Raw genomic sequence first — 23520 nt, 5'->3', positions numbered from 1 at the left:
AGGGGACGAGACCTGGCTCCGGCCGCCGGCGCCCCTCCCGGCCGGCGTGGGGCGCCCTCGCGGCAGGCCCGCCCCGCCGCTCGGCCCTCTGGGCGGCCAATGGGGAAGCGGCGGAGGCGGGCCGAGCTGCCGCCTCCCCCAATCGGAGGCGGGGGACGGGCAGCGGTAGCACCCGGAAGCGGCCGCTCTGCGACGGCGGCGCCACAGAGAAGCCCCGGCGGGGCGGGGTGGGGGCTGAGCCGGCGGCGGGTGCGCCCGACGGCGGGGCCGGGGCCTGCGTGAGGGCGAGCGCGGCGGGGCCCGAGCCCCGCGGGGGGCGGCGGCGCGATGGCGGCCGAAGGGAAGGTGACGGGGCAGAGCCAGGAGCAGTTCCTGCTGCTGGCCAAGGCGGCCCGCGGCGCCGCCCTCGCCAGCCTCATCCACCAGGTGCTGGAGGCCCCGGGCATCTACGTCTTCGGGGAGCTGCTGGACATGCCCGCCGTGCGGGAGGTGAGACCGGCCCGCCCCGGCCCGGCCCAGGCCCGGCCCTGCCCCCGCGGCCCGCCCCGGGCGGCAGGCCCTGCCCGCGGCCCGGGAGGGCGGCGGGGCCTGACCGTGTGTCCCCGCAGCTGGCCGACAGCGAGTTCTCCCCCGTGTTCCGCCTCCTGACCATCTTCGCCTACGGCACCTACGCGGACTATCTGGGTGAGGACGGGCCCCGGGGCGGCGGGGGCGCACCGCGGGGCAGGGGCCCTTTCCCCTCCTGGTGATGCTGGTCCTTCGCTGTGGAAAACGTGCCCGAGCCCTGAGCTGCTGTAGACCCTCACCCGAACTGCTCCCCCTTGCAGCAGGAGCCGTGCCACCGTCACCGCGGCCCAACAGACGCCTGGTTGTGGTTTGGGCCCGAGATCATTGAAATACCTGATGATAATTAATGCCACCATTTGCCAGCTGCGTGGGGAATTCCCAGGAACATCTTGATGGAGACATTTTTGAGGGGCAGGGGGAAAGACTTAGGTGTCCACTGGGGTGTGCAGACCTCCATAAATAAGGCACGGGGCAGCCGGAGAGGACTGACTCGAGGCTGAGGGGAGGAAAGGCTGCTCAGAAACGGTCTTTTGAGCTGAGAATTAATGGGGATGGCTTGGCGAGATGAAGTATCGCTTGGGGGATTGGTGGGCAGATGCTTTACGAACCGGGTATGGTGTGGATGTTTCTGTGCAGGGCTGGGAAGTGGAAAATGAGACATAAATTCTTATACTCTGTTCTTTCCCCTGACAATAGCTGAAGCAGCAAACCTCCCTCCCTTGACAGAGGCTCAGAAGAACAAACTGAGGCACCTGTCAGTCGTCACTCTGGCTGCCAAGGTCAAGGTAGTGGCCCTGTTTTTCCCTGAGTTCTCCTCACACTGGGATTCCCTCATGCTAGTTACCACCGTGTTTCCACAGTGCATCCCCTACTCAGTGCTGCTGGAGCAGTTACAGCTGAAGAACGTCCGGCAACTGGAGGACCTCGTGATTGAGGCTGTGTATGCAGATGTGCTGCGAGGGAGCTTGGATCAGCGGAACCAGCGCCTGGAGGTGGATTACAGCATTGGGAGGGACATCCGGCGGGAGGAGCTAAGCACCATCACCCGCACATTGCAGGAGTGGTGAGGAGGAAGCCCCTGATACTAACACCCAAAAAAGGTTGCAAGAGTGGCCGGTGGCTTCCCCAGATCCTCTGTGTGTTGGTGGGGGGTCGTGTTGCGAGGTGACGTACTCAATCCCCTTTCCCGTACTCCAACAGAAAGTAATTTTCCAAAAATGATTTTCCAAATTCCCCTGTTTGTTGCTGGAGAGGCGATGAGACTGCGGCAACCTTTGCACAGTCCTGGCAGCTGGCAGGAGGCTTTCTGAGTATATATCTGTAGTTCCTAACCTCGTATGACTTTTGTTATGTGTCCCCCTCCTGACTGATAATGTTACTACATTATTACATTGGACTCTGCTCCTGTGTCTTCCCTGCCTGGTGTAGCTGTCACCTTCCAGTCTTTTTGGCCTCTAGAGCTGAAATCTGTCAACTTTCATGTTTCTTTCTATGCTGTGTAAATTACCTGGCCTTTTCTCCTACGTCTTCTCTCCAGGTGCCAGGGCTGCGAGGTTGTCTTGTCAGGCATTGAAGAACAGGTTAGCCGAGCCAACCAACATAAAGAGCAACAGCTGGCACTTAAGCAGCAGATAGAGAGTGAGGTGAGTGGGCCGAGGTGGGAGCAGCCAGTGCCCCTCACTTAAAAATAACGAGAACCAGGTCCCTGTGGTTGTTATAGGCTTTGCTTAAGTCAGGCATTACCATTTCCCTAGGCCAGACCGCCCAGGGCGTTGTGCCTGAAGAATAGTCCTAAATCAGCTTAACACTCCTCTGCAGTGCTGGGGTCTGGACAGCTGTTAAGTCTTTTGTTTGACCTGAGCTTGCAGCTCTTAAATCTAGGCCTTGCTTTAAAAAAAAAAAAAACAAAAAACCAAAAAACCCCAAACTAAAAAAAAAATCAAAACAAACTAAAACCCGTGGGAAATTCCTTGGTTCTTGCTTTTCTTCTGTTGCAGGTGGCAAACCTGAAGAAGACCATTAAGGTGACAACAGCAGCTGCTGCAGCAGCCACATCCCAAGACCCGGAACAGCACCTAACAGAGCTCAGGGAGCCGGCCCCTGGCACCAACCAGCGCCAGGCGAGCAAGAAAACTTCCAAAGCCAAAGGGTGAGAAGTGGGGGCAAATGACCAGAGCCACTTGTGTGTGTGTGTGTGTTCAGAGGTGAACTGAGGGGAGCCCTGTTTCCAAGCAGTGAGGTTACTGACTGCAGGGGTCTGCTCCCTGGAGGGGGGATGATCAGAGATGTAGTCCCAGCTGAGCTCGTCTCCTGCTAATTTGGGGGAAGATCTCTGCAACTCTTGGCCTGAAGCAGAGCTCATAAGCCTTCCTGGTGCTCTCCTCTTGTGAAGAACATCATCCGCTCTCCTCTGTGTGCATTTAGAAAAGGAAGTCAGGGCCTTAGTGTCCACTCTGAATTTTTTTCTTTTTTCCCCCCCTCTCTCCACAGGCTCCGGGGCAGTGCGAAGATTTGGTCTAAATCAAACTAGTTGGATCTCCCTTCACAACTGGGAGGGTGAGAGGAAGAGATTTGGGGGATGGAGGGGTAGCAAGGGTCCCAAGTGTGATGCTTCTCTGAGAGCCATCTTACCAACTAATTCTCCTGCATGTTTGTTCTCCTTCCTATCTTCTTTACTGCCTTCCCAGGCAGTGCCTCCCTCCTCTTCATCACAACATTTCACACTCTAAGCTCCCAGTTGTATGCGCTGCTGTTTCCCTTACCCCTCAAGCCCCCATCGCTACGGCCGTGTGTTTCTCTCTTTCTCTCTCCCTGTCTTTTGACAGGCCAGTTTAAAGAGCCATAAAACTGTGTTGGTCACCTTTGCACCCGCAGGGCATCACAGAAGCTTGGAAAGAGTGCGCTGGTGCTCAGCAATCGTTTTGGCTCTGAGACCCCTGGGATACTTTGCTCCAGGATGCAGCTGCCATCTTTGATTGTTTAATCCTTGTTTTGCTAGGTGGGAGGGTAGTTTTTGAAGGGATTCTTTTAAAAATATATAAATATATTATAAATATATATAAAACAATAAAAATATAGATCTATGGACATATCTGTACAAACTTGTCCTCCTATAGTGGTGTGTCTTTGTCTCGTATACTGATTCTGGATGTTCCAAAGTAAGTTGTGATACTGAAAGCCTCTGTCCCATTTCTGGGTGGAATATATCCTCAAAATACTTCCTTTTCCAAAGGGAAGTGCCACAGTAGCTCAATAGAACTGGGATGAGAGTCCATAAAGCAGGAATGAATCATAAATCTTATTTAAAGAGTTTCTTGTGATTGATTTGCATCTGGAACGTACAAAAGAGGTGCTTTTTCAGAGGGAGGTGCAGATACAGGAGAAAGTGTCAATACTGCGTGCCCAGTGATCCTGATAAAACGGAAAGTGACGTGGGGACTTGTCTGACAGAGCTGAAGGTGACAGAGTCAATGCCTGCCTGGGTGAGTTTTCATGGTACAGATGCTGCTTAAGCCATTCTTGGGTGATGTTGGAGTCTGGTCAAAAAAGATCTTTTTAATGAAATTGACTCCTGTGAGATGCCCAGAAAAAAACATCAGATTCTTCAGAGGATGAATCCTTGAGACTGGCTTGAAGCTGAGTCAGAGGGATGCGAGTGCTGCACTGTCCTGTTCCATGGTGGTGTAAATGTAAATTGACACTGTGAGTCCATGGGTCAGGGCAATCCCAAGCACAGATACAGGCTGGGCAGAGAATGGATTGAGAGCAGCCCTGAGGAGAAGGACTTGGGGGTGATGGTTGATGAGAAGCTCAACGTGAGCTGGCCATGTGCGCTTGCAGCCCAGAAGGCCAACCGTATCCTGGGCTGCATCAAAAGAAACATGACCAGCAGGTCCAGGGAGGTGGTTCTGCCCCTCTACTCCGCTCTCCCCACCTGGAGTACTGCATCCAGCTCTAGGGCCCCCAACATAAGAAGGACATGGAGCTGTTGGAGCGAGTCCAGAGGAGGGCCACGAAGATGATCAGAGGGCTGGAGCACCTCTCCTCTAAAGACAGGCTGGGAGAGTTGGAGCTCTTCAGCCTGGAGAAGGCTCTGGGGAGACCTTATAGCAGCCTTCCAGTACCTGAAGGGGGCCTACAGGAAAGCAGGAGAGGGACTTTTTACGAGGGCATGTAGTGACAGGATGAGGGGTAACGGTTTTAAACTGAAAGAGGGTAGATTTAGATTAGATATTAGGAAGAAATTCTTTACTGTGAGGGTGGTGAGACACTGGAACAGGTTGCCCAGAGAAGCTGTGGATGCCCCTCCCTGGCAGTGCTCAAGGCCAGGTTGGATGGGGCTTTGAGCAACCTGGTCTAGTGGAAGGTGTCCCTGCCTGTGGCAGGGGGTTGGAACTAGATGATCTTTAAGGTCCCTTCCAACCCAAACCATTCTATGACTCCCACCCCATGAGGCTTGGTTCTGCCTTGTTCCTTGTGCCGATGCTAAAATTTGATTCCCTGAACCCGGGTGTCTGTGTGTGAGCAAACCACTGGAAAATTAATCCAGCAAGGGAAAGCCCTGATCTTTGTCCGCATGGAGACTTTTTTCAATGCACTGGCCTGGGTGAGTTTTCTTCTGGGTGAGCTCCCTGTGCAGACAAGTGAGAGCTGGAGCTGAGGCAGTGTAGGTGGGAGCAAGCCTTGTTAAGGGGGTGGGGAGGAGGGGGTGAGACCATGCTTGTCTTAGCGGTAGCAAGGTGTGATGTCACCTCAATACTCAAACACCACAAAATGCTGGTTTGTGCAATGTTGCTGTTCTTCTAATTCTGGACCTCTGTAATTCAGCGCTAACTTTCAGTGGGAAACCCCTAACACCTGAACCCATGCACTCATGAAACTTTCAAGCACCTTCCTTCCCTGGGTGTAAGGTCACAGGGCAGGGCTGTGCCGGAGGCAGGGATGTGCCAAGCTGTCCCGGGATGGCTGCTGTCACTGGCTGAGGTCTCCAACAGCTAGGGCAGCCCCACACCTTTCTCCCATTCTGTGCCCCAAGGCATCATGCCCCTTAGCTGCAGTCATCTGGCAAGAAAGTGCCATGTACGAGAGGTCTGGCATGAAGTTGTCCAGAGGAGAGGTGCAAATGTGGCTGCAGGAGCGCATAAGAGGGCAGCTAAGCCGAGGTTGTCTCAACCCACCTAGAGAGGTCTGGCTAATTTGCAGCAATAGGGAGCCTACTTGACGAGTTCTGTTTTACATAAGTTGCAGGGAGGGGTTGTGACAACACTTCCAGCTTTTGTTTAAATTACCTTGAGCCCTCCTCCCTCTGCATCACATCACCTTCATCTGTGTCTCTCGGTGAGGGAAGTCATGGTGCTCGCCGCATTTGCAATTGTCTTCAAGAAGCAATAATGTCTGTGTGCATCAGATTCTCCTGCTCCCTGGGAAGGCTGGTCTGGAACTGAGGTGCCAACAGGGAGGTGATACCTGGCAAGCCCTGAGCACCTGCCAAATGTCTGGCACCGCACGCCCTGTGAAAGAGGAGCCATTGGGGTGTGACGCGAAGGAGTGAGGAGATCAGTCTCGGGATGGAGCTGAGCAGCCGGACAAAGCATGTGTCCTAACAGCCGGCTGAGGTCTGGCAGGAGCTGGGCTGGAGCAGTGGCACCTCCAGGGAGAGCTGAAGTTACCAATAATGGAGGAGGATATTCGTGCCTCACAAGAGTCCCGCTGTTGCTTAGGAAGAGCAGCCGAAACAGCTCTGTTCGAAGTGTCTCGGCTCCTCTCTGACCTGCTGGGCTTTGCTCTCTTTAACCACTCCATGGCTGTTAGGCACAAAGGGTCTTTTTAAACACCCTGAATCCAGAGTTCATATCCAGGCTGTAGAACCTGGGAGCAGAGTTGGAAGTGTCCCGAGCCAGCACTGAGAGCTCCTCGCCAGTCACGCATGATGCTTTTGTGTGAGTGCCCTGCACAGCACACAGCAAGGCGGAGCAGTGCCTGGGCTCTGTACACATGCTGGCATCGGTCTTGTGAGCCCAAAAACCCACGCGCAGGTGACAGCAACCAGAGCGTGGACCAGCACGGGGTCCTGGGGTTGCTTGCCGCACCAGCCCTAGGCTGTGCTGAAGCCCCAGGCTCAGATCCTCATGGCTAAATCACAGCTGGCACGAGTCTGCCCTGCATCCTTCTGCCATAACTTTGTTTTGTGGCATTTGGCTTGGTCCCCTCTCCAAGGCTCAGCTCAACTCTCCGGCAGCAGCATTTGCCAAGCACAGCCCTCCCTCTTCGCATTTTCTTATTTGCCCCTCGAGGCTGGTTGTGTTGTGGATTTCAGAAGAGTTTGGGATTAAACATATTTGATCAAAGGGCATCTGCACAGCTCTGAAAGCCTTCCATTTTGTTTACTTTTCAAAGGGAACACCTTTTAAGACCTCAATTAAGAAAAATGAAGCAGAAGGTAGCAGATAAAATTACTTCAGACCTTTGGTATGACTGAGAAATAGAGAGAGGTGTGCAGTGCAGAATGAAAATATTGCTGCAAATTGCCTTGCCGGATGGCAAACAGCGGGCAGGAGCACAGGTTTCCCTTTGCCCTTCACCTGAAAACCACACTTTTTATTTTCCTGCTCAGTTCAGCCGTGACTCTGAATTTCAGTCAGAGAGGATGTGAAGATTAATTAGTTAACATTTGTAAATCACTTTGAAGATTGCATGAGTGAGATAAGTACTGAGCATTATTATTATTATCAGTTTTCATTTTAATTTTAAATGTCTTTGTGTTTTAACCCTGTTTTTGCCCAAAGAAAAGACAGAGAAAATAGGCGCTGAGTAAAGCAGAACAGAAATACCTGGACACACGACACCCTAAGGCCTGGCAAAGGAATGAGGTTTAGGATGTGTTCGTCTCAGCTTGAGGAGCAGATCTGCCAGCCTTAGCAGGGAAAGTGTAATGTCTGTTGTGCAGTGATTTATTGCAGTCCCTCTTTGGTGGGCTTTCACATCTGGATTCAGAAAAGGGAGGAGGTAGGACAGGACCTGAACAGCTCTATTGCTGATGTCTGACTTTTGCCAGCCGCCTCCAGCCACCCTGTGCCAAGAGGTAACTGTGGATTCTCATTAGGAATCAAAGCTGATGATGGTAATTCTTCTTATCGCATTACTGGGGGCACAGTTTCTTCTGGGGAGCTTGCTGTTCCCCTTCTTGAAGGTGGTAGGGGTGTCAGACACCATGGTGCCAGCAGCCTGCAACTGCCGTGGTACCCATCTGCACCTGGTGACTCGGGAGAAGTGTAACAGCCAGGCAAGAGCCCTGCAGGACTTGTCCAAGGCTTTCTCCATCCTCCAGTGGTTTGTGCTGGAGGACCTGTGGAGGCAGAGGTGGTCTTTGTGCTTAATGACCCTCAGCAGGGCTCCCCTCAAAGGGAGGCAACATTTTGTTTATGGGGGTTGCTGAGGCCGCCCTTGCCTCTGTCCCCCAAATGAGACATTTAAGGGGTTGGTTTGGTTTTCTTTGGTTGTTTTTTGACGAACAGGAGGTCTGGTGCCTATGAAAGTATCTGTGCATGCAGCCACGTGGTCCCTACGGCTTCACGTGGAGATGTCTCACCTCCTCTCCCAAGGCTTTCTGTGGAAGGTGGGTGCCTGACAGTGGTCTGTTGGGTGAACCAACACAAACGGACGGGTGTCCCAGTCTGCTTCCCGTGGGGCTGCACCTTCTCGCAATGGCTCCCTGCCAACAGCAGCCACTGAGGGTTGTGCAGGCCTTTTGCCACAGCTGGACCAGGCCCCCTGGGATGAGGCCCTGGCTCTGCAGGACTATGGCACAGTGCAAGCTAGAGTAGTCAGAATCATCCCATGGTCCATGTCAGCAGCTGCAAATGCAGCTCTCAGATCCCTGACATCCTTCTTGTCTGCTTTTTACACCCTGGAGTAGCTGCTCTATTTCCTTCTGCGACCCCTTTCCCTCTCTGCTGCCCTCTCCATGAGTGTCTATCTGTGTTCCCACTCACAGGGCTCTTCTTTCCTTATCCCTTTGCCTAGTACTAGTCACTGCTTAGCTGCAATACTCAGAAAAAAACACCTGCTTTCTTTACTGATTCCTCAACCACCCACCTCTTTGTCTTCAGGGCTGCTCCAGTTCTCCATGAGCTCTCCTGCTGGCGCAGCATGGAACTGGGATGGATTTTCCTCTACCTCCTCTGCTGGTGGCAGGCTCTGCCACTGCTGGGGAAAGGAAGTCATTTGCTACAAAATTCTTTGTGCAATTATATTCGTGTTGTGATGAATTCAATAGATACAGAAATGTCAGCTGGATTCAAGAGCATGATCCTTATACAGGTGACAATCATAGAATCATAGAATCACAGAACGGTTTGGGTTGGAAGGGACCTTAAAGATCGTCTAGTTTCAACCCCCCTGCCACAGGCAGGGACACCTTCCACTAGACCAGGTTGCTCAAAGCCTCATCCAACCTGGCCTTGAACACTGCCAGGGAGGGGGCATCCACAACTTCTCTGGGCAACCTGTTCCAGTGTCTCACCACCCTCACAGTAAAGAATTTCTTCCTAATATCTAATCTAAATTTCCCCTCTTTCAGTTTAAAACCGTTACCCCTCATTCTGTCACTACTTGCCCTTGTAAAAAGCCCCTCTCCTGCTTTCCTGTAGGCTCCCTTCAGGTACTGGAAGGCTGCTAGAAGGTATCCCCGGGGCCTTCTCTTCTCCAGGCTGAAGAGCCCCAACTCTCTCAGCCTGTCTTCATACGAGAGGGGCTCCAGCCCTCTGATCATCTTCATGGCCCTCCTCTGGACTCGCTCCAACAGCTCCATGTCCTTCTTATGTTGGGGGCCCCAGAGCTGGACACAGCACTGCAGGGGGGATCTCACAAGAGCGGAGCAGAGGGGCAGAATCACCTCCCTCGACCTGCTGGCCATGCTGCTTTTGATGCAGCCCAGGATACGGTTGGCCTTCTGGGCTGCAAGCGCACATGGCCAGCTCATGTTGAGCTTCTCGTCAACCATCACCCCCAAGTCCTTCTCCTCAGGGCTGCTCTCAATCCATTCTCCGCCCAGCCTGTATCTGTGCTTGGGATTGCCCTGACCGACATCCAGAATTACCGTAGCACTTGTGCACGCGTTAAAAGCAACTCTAAGCCCTCCTGCTCTGAGGCACAAGTGAAGACCCATCCCCTTTGGATCAGGAGAAAATGTTTCTGGGGAGGCTTCACCCTGTCTCCTGCAGGTTTCCCTGCATCTGCCTCTGAAGCACGTAGCACTGGCTTCAGAATGTGGGAAGACGGGTGATCTGTTTGGTGGGAGAAGAAGTGAGAAGGAGGCTGCTGGTGACCGAGTGTGATCCCTTAGCAGTGCGGTCTCATAATCCCTCACGAAAGCTTCTCAAGTGCCAGCCCAAAACTGGTTGATTTCATTGTCCCCACGAGTCCCCTGGGCAGGCTGCCCCAGAACCTGACTGCTGTAGTGGTTAGAAAGTTTTTCTAATTTCCAGCTTAAACGGTGTTGCAGCTAGTTTATATTCTCTCGTGCCTGTGCGGCTTCAGCTGAAGCCCTTCTTCCTCCCTGGTGTTTATTTCCCTTGAGTATAGACTTCATTTTGGTTAACTAACCAAACCAGCCCCCTCACACATAGTTTGTAGGCTATCCTACAAGCTCGCTCTTACTTGCACTTCAGATTAAGCTTTCTTGGCTAAAAATGAGCACAGTTCTCTTCCACAGGTAAAGTCTGATCAGCATCTTGCACAGCAACAGTAACGCATACCTATAGCTACTAGAAATGCCTCCTGGCTTGCGTGTCTTCTCCTCGATGCCTCAGTAGGTGCTTACAGTAATTATATGATGCATGGGTGATCCTCAGTCTTTCTTCTTTTCTGCTGCTTATAATCAAAGAGGCTCCAGTTTACAGCTAAGAAAGTCTTGGGTTTAGGTCCTGTGTGCCTTTTCCCTTTCACTTTGTGCTACTAACTTTAGTCCCTTTGCTGTTACTGACTCCTTCAAGGCCACCTACGTCCTCCTGCCTGATACCCTCATCCAATTTGGCAACGTGTCTGCATTTTATTTATTTACTCATGTATTTCTTTTTTTGCAATCTTTGTTCTTTTCTGTTATTAGTAAGGGATGGATAGAGAGAGGCTCGTATCTCTACCTCCAGCTTACCTCTGATCATTATGGCACCAGCAGTTGGAGATAGGTAGTGTCTATTCTATTCTCCTTCCTTTGTATCTCCTTCCCCCCCACCCTTTAACTTTGTATTAAGTCCCATCAAGATTTATAAACCCAGCCAGCCAAAACAGTCAGATGTGAGGAGACAGTGGAAGTAATAATAACCAATAATAACCTAAGTGGAGTTTCCCCCATGCGGACCTTTTTTGAAGTGTTGTCTTTAAAAAAGAAAAATCCCAGGAGGAAAAAAATAGTTACATTTAAGACAGGGCTGAAAAATAAAATCAAGTCATTTTTTTGTGTGTTTTGTAAAGTAGAAAAATGTTGCAAAATCAAACAAGTGATTTTACCATAGACCCGATATTGATGTCTATTTTAAATCCTGTTTTTCTCCAACACTGGGGTCGGTGCCACGGGCGTGGCGTTTGCCTGTGGGATTTTACACTCTCGCCCCATGGAAGCGCACATTTGTTTCCCAAACAAACCATTGTGCCCACAGAGAGCTTCCTTTCCTGCATCTTGCTCTGTGGTCCCATGAGCTCTTAAGTACCCATCAAGTCACCAGGTCCCTTCTTCCCCTTTCCACCCTTCCCTGCAGCCTAGCACTGGGCCAGCCTGCTTTCCTTTCTGATTCATAGATTTTTAAAGCCTGAAGGGACAGGTATAATCACATCGTTTGGCTTCTGAAGTGGCCAAGAACTACCTCACCCCATTCCTGCACCCGCTCTCGACCTTTGAGACACCCCATCTACGTTTGGAGTAGCAAGAGCTGGAAAACCCAGGTATGCTCTCCCATGAAGTTCTGCATCTCATTTCCAGTCCCATCACTAGGTAGCTGCAGGTTTTCTGCTAGGTTAAAGAGCCCTCTACTGTCAGGAGCCTCATTCCCGTGGAGGTAACACCAGTCCCTGCTCAAGTGGAACAGGCTCAGACTCGAGAGTCTTGGATTCATGTTATCTTGTGGTACCAGTCAGCATTTCCAGGCTTCAGGTCATCCTTGTTGCTCCCTTCCGGAGTCCTTCTAATCTTTGGTGTCCTTTTTAGTGTCGTACACTCAGACTTCACACAATGGGTTCACTATTGTGATATAGGGGAGAAACTTTACCTCCCTGCTTGGTGAACGCAGGCTAATGCCTCCGAGTGTAACCCATCTCCATGGATGAAGAATGATGCAAGCACCATTCGTTTATTTGGTTATCTCTCAGTCCCCTAATTATTTTTGGAGTCCCTCCAGAGTTTCCAGAAAACAGTCCTCCATCTTGAAAGAGCACAGACTACATTTGTGTTTCTGGATGAATGTCCTTCTGCTTTCAGTGGAGCCAAAAATACTTGTTGTTTATAACTAAACACCACACCAATAGCTCTGCACACCCCACCTTTTTCCATAATTTATCACTTTCATCGTTCCTTGAGTCCTCCGAAAGCTTCATCAACATTGGTTTAATATCTTCTTTCAGATCATTAATCTAGTTACTAATGAGCATTAGTTTCAGAACAGCATCCTACTAGAAGTAATTTAATATTTCAGGGTCTCTTTTTCCCCCTCATTACTTGAAATCTATCAGTGAACTAAAATTTATAATATTGGCCCTTTTGTTGTTTTATTTTTATTTTTTTTTTTAAATCAGGGAAGAGTCTTGTGTGGCTAACTACGATACCTCGTGCTGGTGCAACCTTTAACTTCAGGATGCTGTAAGTGCCTTTGTTAACCCAACCCGCAATTTAATCAGAAAATATTACAGCTGTTGGACAGGAACAATTTCAAGAAAGTGAGATCGAGAACATTATAAAAACCCATACATCCACTTTTATTTTTAAATTGAATGTATTTTCTGTCTCTTATCTTGACTTAATGTCAGTTTACCTGGTTTACAGCTGTGGATATTATCTCATTTGCTGTTTACAAATATTGGCACAAGGTTAACTTCCCCAGGCTCACCGTATTTCCCCAGTATTCTACAATGCTTTAAAAAGTGCAGTGAAAGGTGCACAGAGCTTCAGGGCTACCAACAAAAACATTCAAGGACAAAGTTCCTGCTAGCTCTAATGGCTCTTACTTTCCATTTTCAAATATGGAAAACGGAATATACAACAAACAAAACCCCTTCAGTTTCTGTTCTATTTGTGTGTAGCTAATGAACTCTCATCTGAGGTTGTCATCCATCTTTCTACCAGTGTTTCCAGCCTCTCTCCACCTCATTCTGCCCACCTCCCCCCCACCCCCTTTTAAGCACAGCAGGCCCCTCTGTCTCACTCCAGGTGCCCTACTTGCTCCTTAGCAAGGTCCAGAAGTACCACTGAACTGCATTGCTTCGGTGCTTCACCTAGTCCCATTTGAAGGTGACAGCTGTGGGAGAAGGAGTGAGAATAATTTTGTCTCCATCGGACAAATAAGGATGACTTGGAACCACACCCCGTGCATCTTAAACCAACACTGTTGGAACTTCATGTTGGGAACATCCAACTCTCCCTTTCTCCATCCTGCAGGAAGAGCTGTCACAGACATCTCAGAAATGCAAGAGACTCATCCCAGGCCTTCCCTTTGCCCCCACACAGCAGGTGGACTACTGTTAAGAGGAAACAATTTCACTTGAAACTTTAACTAAGGTGAAAAAATTAAGCAGACATAGGTGTGGTATGAATGCAGCAGTTAGGGTGGTGTAACAGAGGTGGGCTTTCCGATTGCACTGGTGTTCTCATTTTCAGAGTGCTGCACGCACAAACTCGGGCATCTGCTTACAACGACTTAGAGCTTCTCACAGCTTGTCTAAAGACAGAAAAAAAGTAGTAAATCAATGGCTGTGCACACATACCTTTTTGTTGCCTCCGTGCAATTCTCTGCATGCTCTTCCTTTGGATTATCAACCCATGTCACTGATCAGTAAGTGAATTTTCATCAGACCAGGGTAGCAGTGAAAGGGAGAGCCCCAAGGACAACTCGCGCTCGCTCAGCATAAGGCACCGCTGGCAGCACGTCTTACTCCCACTGGGGTACGGATCTGCCCTCTGTCTCCATACCTTCACATTCCCTCCTCTCCTCCAAGAGTCCCCCAAACTACTGACCAAAAAGCGCCGCTGTGCCCAGATCAACGCCAGCCTGGAGCAGCTGAGGCGGCCTCTTCAGCAGAACCCTGAGCTGCAGGTGAAAAACAGCCTCCCAGGCCTGGAGGAGTCAACGGAGCTTTACTATCCTTTGGGAAAAAACCTCCTGCTCTCGGAAGTCAGAGGTTAATGTACCGTGTCAGCCTTGGGACTAGCGAAGGGGAGGCCCTCCCAACACACCTCCTTGTACTTACTTTTTGGTTTGGGATCTCTAAAACTCTCTCCTGGTCTCTGCTTCCCAGCCTTAACACAAGGACCTCCTCTAACTGAACCTCTTTTCCATTTCCCTAGACCACCAGAGCCTTGTCACGGCTGGAGAAGGCCAAGATCTTGGAAAGGGCCATACAGCTCTTAGCAGGGCTCAAGTGGACGGGTAAATAACACCCCCAGCCAGAGAGTGCAAGAGCACACAAGGGTCCCAGATCCGTACGCACGGCAGCACCCAGCAGGTGCAGAGGCTGCATCCAGATAAAAGGATTAGGGATTAGATCAAGATTAGGAATTCCATGCCCAAAGAGAAATGGATCCTCACATCTTAAAGGTCCAAGTTAATCCCCACCACCACCATGCCCATCCCTCTCTTCTCTTTCACAGACACTGCCTCAAAGAACAGACAGGACGTCGCAGCTGGTGACCACCGTCTTGATGCTGTAAGCACCTTTCTGAGCTCAGCTGATTCTTTGCTGGATCAAAATACCAGGTCCCACATCTTGTGCCAGCTCAAGACTACCACTGACATGAGCGCTGCTGTTGCTCCAGTTCTTTCTCTCAGTCTGGCAAACCCAAGATGATTTGTCCACCATTAAACCTCTCCCAAGCCCTGCTTTTTTCTGTGTAGCTCCTCCTTCGGCCTTGCTCTCTTCAGAGCCTGACTTGACTATGACATCTCCAGAAAACTGTCCACTCCCAGGGGCAGCTGGTTTATCCCCCTCCAACACTTCCTTCACTGTCTCAACCGAGGTTCCTCCCTTCACTCTCCCAGATGCCAGAGACCTCTCCAACTGCACCCAGACATGGAGCCATCACCTGAAGACCAGGACTCCTACTGGGGTTTACTATGGGACAGAACAGCGTGGAGAAGCGGGGACAGAGCCTGCCATCGGCTGAGGCTCTGCCCTGTGCTTCCTTGAAGGGTGGAACGCATGCAAACTCTGCCCTAAGCTTTCAGGGGCTGGATTCTGCAGCCTTTCTTCAGGGCAAGACAGTCAGTCCTCAGTGAGGTGTCCGTCCCTCTGTTAGTGCTCAGACGTACAACATGCGGATGCATGGCAAGATCCCGGCACAGCACTTCCAAGGGTTTAAGTCATACATCAGTTTCCTGCCTTCTGTTCCAAATGAGTTGGTGAACCCAGGAGATCTTCCCTAGTCCCGTATTCCTAACGCCTCTCAAGTTTCACCTACTACTGAAGAAGTTAAGAAAAGGCCATTCGCAACGTCAGCCTCATTTGCAGAGAAATAATGAGAAAATAGTGGAAATATTCCCTGGCCATGCAGGAACCAGGCAGCAAGCAAGACCAACCAATCTCCCCTGAGTGCACAGCAAACTACAGCAATTAAAGGGTATTTTTGTGAAGTGGATTCTTGGATCTTCTTTCACAATTTCATGCTGAGCATTATCTCACTTTGTAACTACCTGGGAAGGCTATAAGGCTATTTTCTGTAATAAAATAAAGCCTTAGAATTAAACACCAAGTTTCTCCTCAGCAATTTCCCAAGGACATGAAAGAGGTTACTTAATTCCACCGCAGGCACAATTAGGTCAGCTGAAGGTAAAGACTGATCCAACAATTCTTTACAGTTTGTTTCTTTATTCAGTAAACATCTAGTTACCAGTTTCACAAATTAAAAAAGTGGGGGAGCTGACCGAAGAGGGGTCGGGGGGGCCCACAGGCTAATCCAGCTTTTGTTCTGCTCCTCCCTTCTCTACGCACACATCCTTCTGCTTCTCCATAGCTGCACCAAGGAGCAGGAGGGGAACTGAAGCCTCCGTCCCAGCGAGGGGACCGACACGGGCTTCTACCAGAATTCCCTCATATTTCTTTCACAGGGGACTAAACACCAAACTTCAGAACCAGCCCAACCCAGCACAAAAAGAGTGGAAATGATGGAACAGGCAAGGTGGCAGCTCCTCACGCCCACCACTACTGGCAGAAAGAATAGAACCAAGGGAGAGCAGAAAGGGAATGGGCAATTAATGCGTTCCTCGCACATCAGTGAGATTCCTCATGCCCCACTGCAGCACCCAAATGGGGCAAAAGAAGAGCAATGCAGATTAGTTGCTTTATTTCGATTCTTAAGTGGGAGGAAGGTTAATACTAAATTTGAGGAGGGTCTGAGTGGTGCTTTGAAGGGGCTTCAGAGTTTCACTGTCTGTACCTGGGAGGAAGGAAAACAGAGAACATAAAAAGAGTAAGTGGTGACCAGAAAGCAGCACAGAAGACAGAGAAAGACATGTTATAACCTGACATCTAGACATCAAAACAAAGGAAAAGTCCCTTTTCAAGCACTAGATCACATCCTAGTGAACCCTATTCAAAACACAGGAAAGCAGACACCAGCACTTATATTTCAAACAGGATTGACAGCAAATGGTCTCCAACTTCTATACAATGATGGTATGAAGACCCTAGAGGTTGCAATCCTACATCATTTCATACCATTTCAACCATCAGTTGAGGCTGACACCACACTTTCTTGTTGACAACAAAGCTAGCTTAAACAGCTTCCACCTTCCCATTCAGAACAGTATGTTCTCAAATTTCACATCTTCCCCTGCTCTCCAGATTAAGTGGGAAAACCCATTTCCAACCAACACTTCAAAATAATATAAGATTGGGGCAATGAAAAAAAATAATCATACGGCTAAGAGGCAACTGCGCAGTGGAAGATGAGGGAAAAAAACTTGTTAAGACTTACAAGAGCGTGTAGGTAGATTTGGGGGTGGCCACGCTGCACCCCCCACAAGGTCTGCTCTGGGTTCACCAGTCATACCGACGGGACTGTCTGGAGGGAGATTCCTCAGGGCCCTGGATCGCAAGACGAGTCCCTTCAGCCCGGCGGCCGCTGCTGCCCTCATGACGCCGGTAATCCAGCCCCCGCTGCGGCCGGTAGCGGGACGTCTCTCGCCTCCACTCATCGTCAAACGCGGCTGCATCACCTACGTAAGGACAGAACGAGCTCAGGCGGGGAGGAGGGGGGGAAGCAGCACCTGGGTTTGCTAGGAGGAGGACACGGGCAGCACTCACTTTCATCCATGTTGATGTAGTCCTGCCTCTCCTCCTGGTCACCTGTGCGATGGTTCCGGGACCGCTGCATGATGTGGGCCCGCTCCCTGATGTGGTGTCCAATCGACATCTGTTCCAAGCCGCTGTCCGAGTCCCTTACGGTCCGTCTGGTCTCACGGATCTGAGGGCAATTTCCCATGTAGAATCAACATCTTAATTCATTCTCCCAGCCCCATAAGGCACTCTTGATTCTTGCCTGCAGTATTTCAGTCATGTTGCACTGCCACCGCTCCCAGGATGTCAGGCGCAACATAATGAAGAGGGAAAAACGGATTCCCCCCCGCCAGCACTTCCCATCCCCTCCCAGTGGCCCTCAGCATGGTTCAGTGAGTCACAACGTGCTCCTCGAACTGCAGCTGACTGTAAAGCACAAGTGCTGTGGGTGAGCAGCACTGAGCCACCAAATAAAGCCTATCTACCCACAGCAAAACCAGCAGCCTCGTGCTGGGAAGACGCAGTGCAGCCTCCCCCTTACCCCGCCAGGTGCTGAACGCATCTCTGAGGTCTCTTGATAGACTTTGGGCCCATCACCCAGGTTGGAATAGGAGATGACAGTTGAGGAAGTAAATGTCTGGCAGTTAGCACCACTTGTCATATGCTCCTGCAAGACGAAATGGGGAATGGTATAAAGGAATGGGAGGGAAGAAGAGATAGCAGTTAATTCTCTCTATATACAATGAAGTAGGAAGAAATTAAAATAGAAAGAGTATCATCCCCATGGGTCCACCTTTCTGGAGACCACACCTTCCTGTTAAATTAATTCTTATTTCTTGCTGAACAAGTCTATCCCCACACTTCCTTCCTCACCTCTCTCTCCTCCCTGCACTCAGTGGGTACACCTCAGGAACAAGCTCTCTAGCTCTCCACCCTGGCCAGCAAGCAAAGCTTACAGCCTCTGCCACCTTGGCAGCCTGAGCATAGCCAATACCAAAGCAGCACAGTAAGATGGGAGACAATAGAGGGGATGGCAGGAGCACCCTCAGCACTCCCCTCCATACAGACTGGTTTAGGGAAGGTTCTTACCATGTTTCCAATCATGTCGTTCATCATCCCAAACATATCTATAAAGCCACCTGCCTGATAAAAAGGAAAGGAGAACACAACAGTCAGTTTGGAAAGATATAGGAGGAAAGAACAACAAACTATCTACAAGGGACAAAAAATCTGCTGCCTAAGAAGAAAAACCTTGTTCTTTCCCCTTTCTTTCAGTAGTGCAGAAAAAACAGGATTTGGGGTTGCTGTTCTCTCCGTTCTCTCAGGTTGCATTGCCCAAGTGTCCTGGCTCTCCAGATCTCTCGAGAGAGCAAAGGGTGTTCTTTTCCTTTGGGTCTGACTCCCGATGCACTGGGGTTTGCGAGTCCAGGCACTTGGCAAAACTAAGAGAAAAAATCTCAGGTATGCACTTACAGTGATCTTAACCATAAAGCAGCCATCCTTGATGATGTTTTCACCTCACCACTGTCAACTCTGAATTTAAACCTCAAGGAAGTTTCCATTGATTGTATTCTTTCTAACATAATAACAAGTTTTCTCATTTCCCCTACAAACACCTGACTTCTTAATCTTGTAAACCTAAAGGCTGCAGTAACATACTGGGCCAGCAGGTCTCACAGGTTAATTGTGCAATATGTCAACAAAATTACCATCAGCTTAAACTTGCTGATTTTTTTGTTTCTTTGAGTAGCCTCTTGTTCTTGGTTTCAGCAGAGCAGTACTCACACGCAATGTTATTATCCTTTGAAGTCTATCTGTTTGTATTCTTATTAATCCCTCTCTGAGGACAATTCCAGGACGCTTAGTCTCTTTCACTGAGGCAACCCCGCAGATCAAGGCAGCTAAAGCTGCTGGATCTGGAATAACCTATTTGCGCTGTATTATTTTAGTAGATGACGGAGATCAGCACGCTCCAAGCACGGTGTTCTCACATACACACAGCCATTCTCATTCCAGTCCTGTTCACCTGAAGCTCGCTTGGCTTTTCCATCCGCCACCACTGGCAAAGGAGGTTCAACAACCACCTCTGCCTAATGACAGCGAAGTGTTTTCCTTGTGCTGTCACAGTTCCTCCATTACCTCCAAACAGATCCACAGCTTCTTTTCAGACATATGAGGTTATTAAGAGACTATCTGCTCTTCCTGGATATTAACTGTCCCAATCCCTATGAAATATTGTGCTATAATAGCTTTAGGGTTCTTCTCTGGTCAACGTGCAAATACAACCTCCCCACATAAACAGAGTTAGAATCTCTCCTCTAAAACAGCTCACAGACTAGATTAAGACATTAGAGAGGAAATAAGGGAAAGGCCTTAAGTCATACAGCAACTCAATGAGAGAGGTCCAAGAGAAAACAGCTGCCTCCAGTTTCAGTTCAATACCCTCTTCCGTATTCCATTTACTATAAATCTAGAGCTCATTCTGGTCTCTTCACACCTTCCCACCCTCACGACCCCTTAAGACAGATGGTCTTGCTCACAGATGGCTGCATTTTAGAGCTGGCTGCACACAGCGCTGATGAGTACCAGTATGGAGCCACTATTTGGAAACCCTCTAATGTGACCCAGAAAAACAGAGAACTTACCATGCCGAGCATCCCAAAGGGTGAAACAGCTCCTGCCTGCCAGGATGACAGAAAAACAGAACAGAGAATGACCTTGCAACAGCCAAACGCTAGATCCTCCTCAGAACACCCTCATCCTTCTCAGAAACAGAACTGGGAACACTCAGGCCCAGCAAACAGATCAAGAAAGTGCCCCACAGACTCATGGCGGTTAAAATCGTGCCACCCCTGACAAACCAGACAGAAGGTGATGCTCCTAAGTTTCTCCCAGTTATACTGATTTATGGCCTTGAGAAACAACACGTATTTCTTCCCTTCCTCCCATTCAACCTAGAACACAGTTGCGTTCAATGTATTAATGCAAGTGGAGTAAAGAAAAGGACCAGAACACCACTGGTTTAGAGATTAATTCTGGCCCCACCATCCACGTAAAGGTGAGGGTCGTGCCCAACCCAATAGCAGTGGAAGACAGAAGCTAACAAGGCAGTTCAAGAAATCCTATCCTGAGGTCAGCCCCTCTTTTACCTGCATCCTACGGCCAGCCTGGCGAGCCCCAGGTGTGGTCCCATCAGTGATGCCAAGGAGCGGGCCGAACCCGAAACTTCCAGAAAGCATGCGGTTCATGTGCTGCCGGTGGATCGCAAACGGGTCCCTTTCGGAAAGGTTGAGAGAACAATGGTGAGGAAGGGATGACAGGAGATAAAGCCCTGCATAATCCACCCATTCTGAATTTGAGTTTCTCTTATGTAACTGTACATTCCTTTCCAAGCTGAAAATCCAGAATCCCAAGAACTCAGTGTTGCTTACAGTGATCCTTGCGGCTGGAAGGGCCCTCTGGATCCCATCTTATTTCTCATAATAGAAGGTATTACACCACAGAATCCCTCTCAGGCACTAACTGATGTCTGTTCAGAAGTAGTTTGGTATTCTCCCACTAACGCTTCAGGGCCAAGCATGGCCAAGGCCACTCCAGAACCTCACTGCTCTAGCAGATGAAAGCCACTTCTCAGAACTGCAGTCCCCGCACCACCATCATGTCGTACTCATTTCCTCTTGTGCCATCACAACCCTTTACGTTAACAGCTCTGTGAAACAATCAAACCCTTCTAGAAGGGCAGTTCTTCATTTTGCAGGGAGGTGCCCAAAGACCCTCCTGGCTGCAAAGAGAGGACTACACTTAATGGAACCAGAGTGTGTGCGATCCTAGATACTGTCCTCTCATGCCTTCACGTACACGTGCACAACCACACTCAAATGCAAGACTGAAACCTCCAGAATAGACTGTATGGCCTGACACTGTGTGACACCCCTTCACCCCAAGTAACCTTCATCTGCTATTTTCCTACAACGTTATGTGTACACCTGTCAAGAGGCTGAGACCACAGCTTTTGCAGACTTGAGAGGGAAAGGGAACAGTAACTGGGGTCCCTAACTGGTTTTCCTCCCGTTGCTTCTTTTGCAGCCCCCACGTTGCGGGCTGTGCGCATTCACACACACTGGAGGAGCAAGGAAAGGAAAAGGAGAACAGGGACAAATGGTCACATGAGACAGCTGTCACAGTAAAAAAAGTCTGGGAAATACCACAGCATTTCTCTGCACATCTTATAGCCTGCACTTATCCATCCTGAGTGTGAATAACCTCAACAGCACATATTCCTGATATCACAAAAGAACCTACTACAAACCAATAATTTTCCATCTTTACTAGAAATGCTTCGCATAATAGAAGCTAGACTCACACCTGCCACATCAATGAGAACAGAGAGTCATTCTGTGACTAAATGGGACATCAAGGTCTCCTCTCCTGTTAATTTGTTTACAGCTGATAAAATTATTGCTTATTATCAATTTTACAAGCAAAAACCAAACTTTATTCTTCTACTTAAATTAATTCCACCAAATTTCTAATAGTGCCATGCTTAACATAATAAAATTCTTACTGTATTACAGTCTATTCCTTAGCTGCTTTGTCAAGGGCTGCCAACTTAGTTTCACTGCCAAAGTTTATCAATAGCATTCAATTTCTGGACTGTGGACAGAAACAAAAACATTCAGTAAAAGAAATCCCAGGAAGAGCTCTTGGGACCTTTGTTAGATTTCAATATTCCTATTTCAAAACCACTCGTTGTCTTCTCTTTACTTAGTTCCTTACAACTTGACAACTCCTTTAGCAAACTTCTCCAGCTCCGTTAATGATTTCTTGTGCGGAACAGCAACAAACACTGGATGGAACAGTAGATTTTACCTATCTGAACCGAAATCCTACTTTGCATAAGAAAAAAAAAATCCTTACACAAAGAAAAAGATTAGGTATTCCAGCCCTCTCTTCCTCAGACAGCTGCAATGCCTTCTGGCCTACTTTATTTAATTATGCTTTCCTCCAAACCCCGCTCTGTCACAGAAATCAGACCAACGCGAACCAGGTTATTCCCTGTGCTGCCCCTTACGAGACTGTTTGTGCTTGGCTCCAGACAGCTGCTGCGCCGCGGTGTTTCCCGCAGCCCAGACGGCCCCTCCGCCCGCCTATTCGGACGCGAGGGCAGCGCACACCTGGCGCCCCCTTCCCAGCCCCCCGGCGACGATCTGTGCCGCAGCCCCCCCGCCCCGAGGATGCCCAGCTCGACTCACATGGCAAACATGGGGTCCTCCGGCTCGCCATCCCTCATCAGCCGGAACATGCTTCCCTCGGTCGGGGGCGGCCTCTGCGGAGGGGAGAGGGGGGGTGAGCACAGCCGAGGCAGAGGGCGGGGAGGGGAGGAGCAGCGGAACCGCCCCCCCGCCCCGCGCCTCCCGCACCGCCCCCATCCCGGGCAGGTGATGGCCGCGCTCTCCCCGCCGCGCCCTAGGCCGCGACCCCCCGCCGCGGCCCTCCCGGCACCGGCCCCCGGCCCCGCCCCCGGCCCTGTCCGCCGCGCCCCTTCCCCTGCCTGCCGGCGCGCCGGTGGGTGCCGAGCGGCGGGCGCGGCCCTTCCCCTCCCGCGGCAGCAGGACGCCTGCGGGCCGCTCACGCCTCCGCTCCCATCGCGGCCTGGGACCGCGCTCGCCCCTGCCGCCCCGCCCGCGCCAGCCGGCTCGGCCCGCGCATGCGCGCCCGCCCCGGCGCGGGCGGCGACGCGCTCACCGAGGGAGGGCGGGGGGGACCGAGGGGCCCCGCCCCGCGCCGACCTCGGCGCAGAGCGCCCCCTGGCGGCAGGCGTCTCCCCCCCCCCCCCCCCCCCCCAGCGGCGCGGCGGGCAGGCCCGGGGGCCGCCACCCCGGGCCCCGCACCCCCAGGCCGGGATGCGCGCCGTGAGGGCAGCCCCGCACCCCCCTACAGCCGTGCCGCTGCCAGCGGGCGCCCCGGGCCCGGGTCCGCAGGGCCGGCTGGAGCAGGATGCCCCGGGCCTGAGGGGTCACAGGCCGAACGCCGGTGCGGTGGCTTCCCCTGCCTGCCTTACCGTGTGGGAGGCCTCGGCGCGGCAGCGGCGGGCACCGGAGCTGCGGGGTGCCGCTAACGCCACCCGGCCCGGCGCACGGCAGCGCCTGGCAGGTCCGGCAGTGAGCTGCAGCTGGCAGCAAGTGAAAACATGCCCGGTGACAAGGGGCCGTTGTTCCTCGGGCAGAGGCGATGGCGGACAGGCACAGGGGGGTGTTATCGCCTCCCGCCTCGGTAAGGGGAAGGGCGGCTGATGGGCAAGGCGAGCGCTACAAGAACAACGGGGAACACAGCCACTGGCCCCTCCGCCACGCTCACCGGCCAGGAGACACCATAGAGGAGATGGAGGTTGCCACCTGGCAGCTGGCCGTAACGATAACCCCAGCGGCCCGTGACCAGTTAGCTCCCTGCCAGAGTCCGCAGCTACGCCTGGGCCGC

General features: G+C 51.0%; 2 protein-coding genes across 3 annotated transcripts; one reads left to right on the top strand and one right to left on the bottom strand.

Moving 5' to 3' along the window:
* Positions 1-247: 247 nt before the first annotated feature.
* Positions 248-3668, top strand: COPS7A (COP9 signalosome subunit 7A). 2 transcript variants are annotated; one of them, XM_068401071.1, is made up of 8 exons: positions 248-489; positions 609-684; positions 1264-1352; positions 1428-1630; positions 2105-2210; positions 2565-2716; positions 3058-3123; positions 3442-3668. In XM_068401071.1, the coding sequence occupies exons 1-7, from the start codon at positions 328-330 to the stop codon at positions 3095-3097; spliced, it is 828 nt and encodes a 275-aa protein (XP_068257172.1). In that variant the 5' UTR covers positions 248-327; the 3' UTR covers positions 3098-3123; positions 3442-3668. The 2 variants fall into 2 exon arrangements, with proteins under 2 accessions (XP_068257172.1, XP_068257171.1); XM_068401070.1 differs by having other exon boundaries at positions 3058-3668.
* Positions 3669-15613: 11945 nt separating this feature from the next.
* MLF2 (myeloid leukemia factor 2) lies at positions 15614-22735 on the bottom strand. The gene is made up of 9 exons (XM_068401041.1): positions 22595-22735; positions 22296-22369; positions 20193-20319; positions 19689-19724; positions 18133-18186; positions 17585-17710; positions 17071-17230; positions 16742-16982; positions 15614-16201 (listed from the first exon to the last, which is right to left on the bottom strand). Exons 2-8 carry the CDS (start codon positions 22343-22345, stop codon positions 16804-16806), a joined length of 732 nt encoding a protein of 243 aa, XP_068257142.1. The 5' UTR covers positions 22346-22369; positions 22595-22735; the 3' UTR covers positions 15614-16201; positions 16742-16803.
* Positions 22736-23520: the final 785 nt, after the last annotated feature.

Source organism: Nyctibius grandis, chromosome 5 (assembly GCF_013368605.1).
Source record: "Nyctibius grandis isolate bNycGra1 chromosome 5, bNycGra1.pri, whole genome shotgun sequence".
NCBI lineage: Eukaryota > Metazoa > Chordata > Aves > Nyctibiiformes > Nyctibiidae > Nyctibius > Nyctibius grandis.
The sequence above is the reverse complement of the archived record's forward strand: the minus strand, read 5'-3'. Positions and strand labels throughout refer to the sequence as shown.

What these genes read in the sequence shown, in the direction of transcription:
- COPS7A (XM_068401071.1), top strand. Translation starts at nt 328, where the DNA reads ATGGCGGCCGAAGGGAAGGTGACGGGGCAGAGCCAGGAGCAGTTCCTG. An exon ending in CACCTACGCGGACTATCTGG is followed by an intron (nt 685 to 1,263) that starts GTGAGGACGGGC and finishes CCCTGACAATAG; the next exon opens with CTGAAGCAGCAAACCTCCCT. An exon ending in CTCTGGCTGCCAAGGTCAAG is followed by an intron (nt 1,353 to 1,427) that starts GTAGTGGCCCTG and finishes GTGTTTCCACAG; the next exon opens with TGCATCCCCTACTCAGTGCT.
- MLF2 (XM_068401041.1), bottom strand. Translation starts at nt 22,345, where the DNA reads ATGTTCCGGCTGATGAGGGATGGCGAGCCGGAGGACCCCATGTTTGCC. An exon ending in TGCGTTCAGCACCTGGCGGG is followed by an intron (nt 17,231 to 17,584) that starts GTAAGGGGGAGG and finishes AATTGCCCTCAG; the next exon opens with ATCCGTGAGACCAGACGGAC. An exon ending in CTACATCAACATGGATGAAA is followed by an intron (nt 16,983 to 17,070) that starts GTGAGTGCTGCC and finishes GTCCTTACGTAG; the next exon opens with GTGATGCAGCCGCGTTTGAC.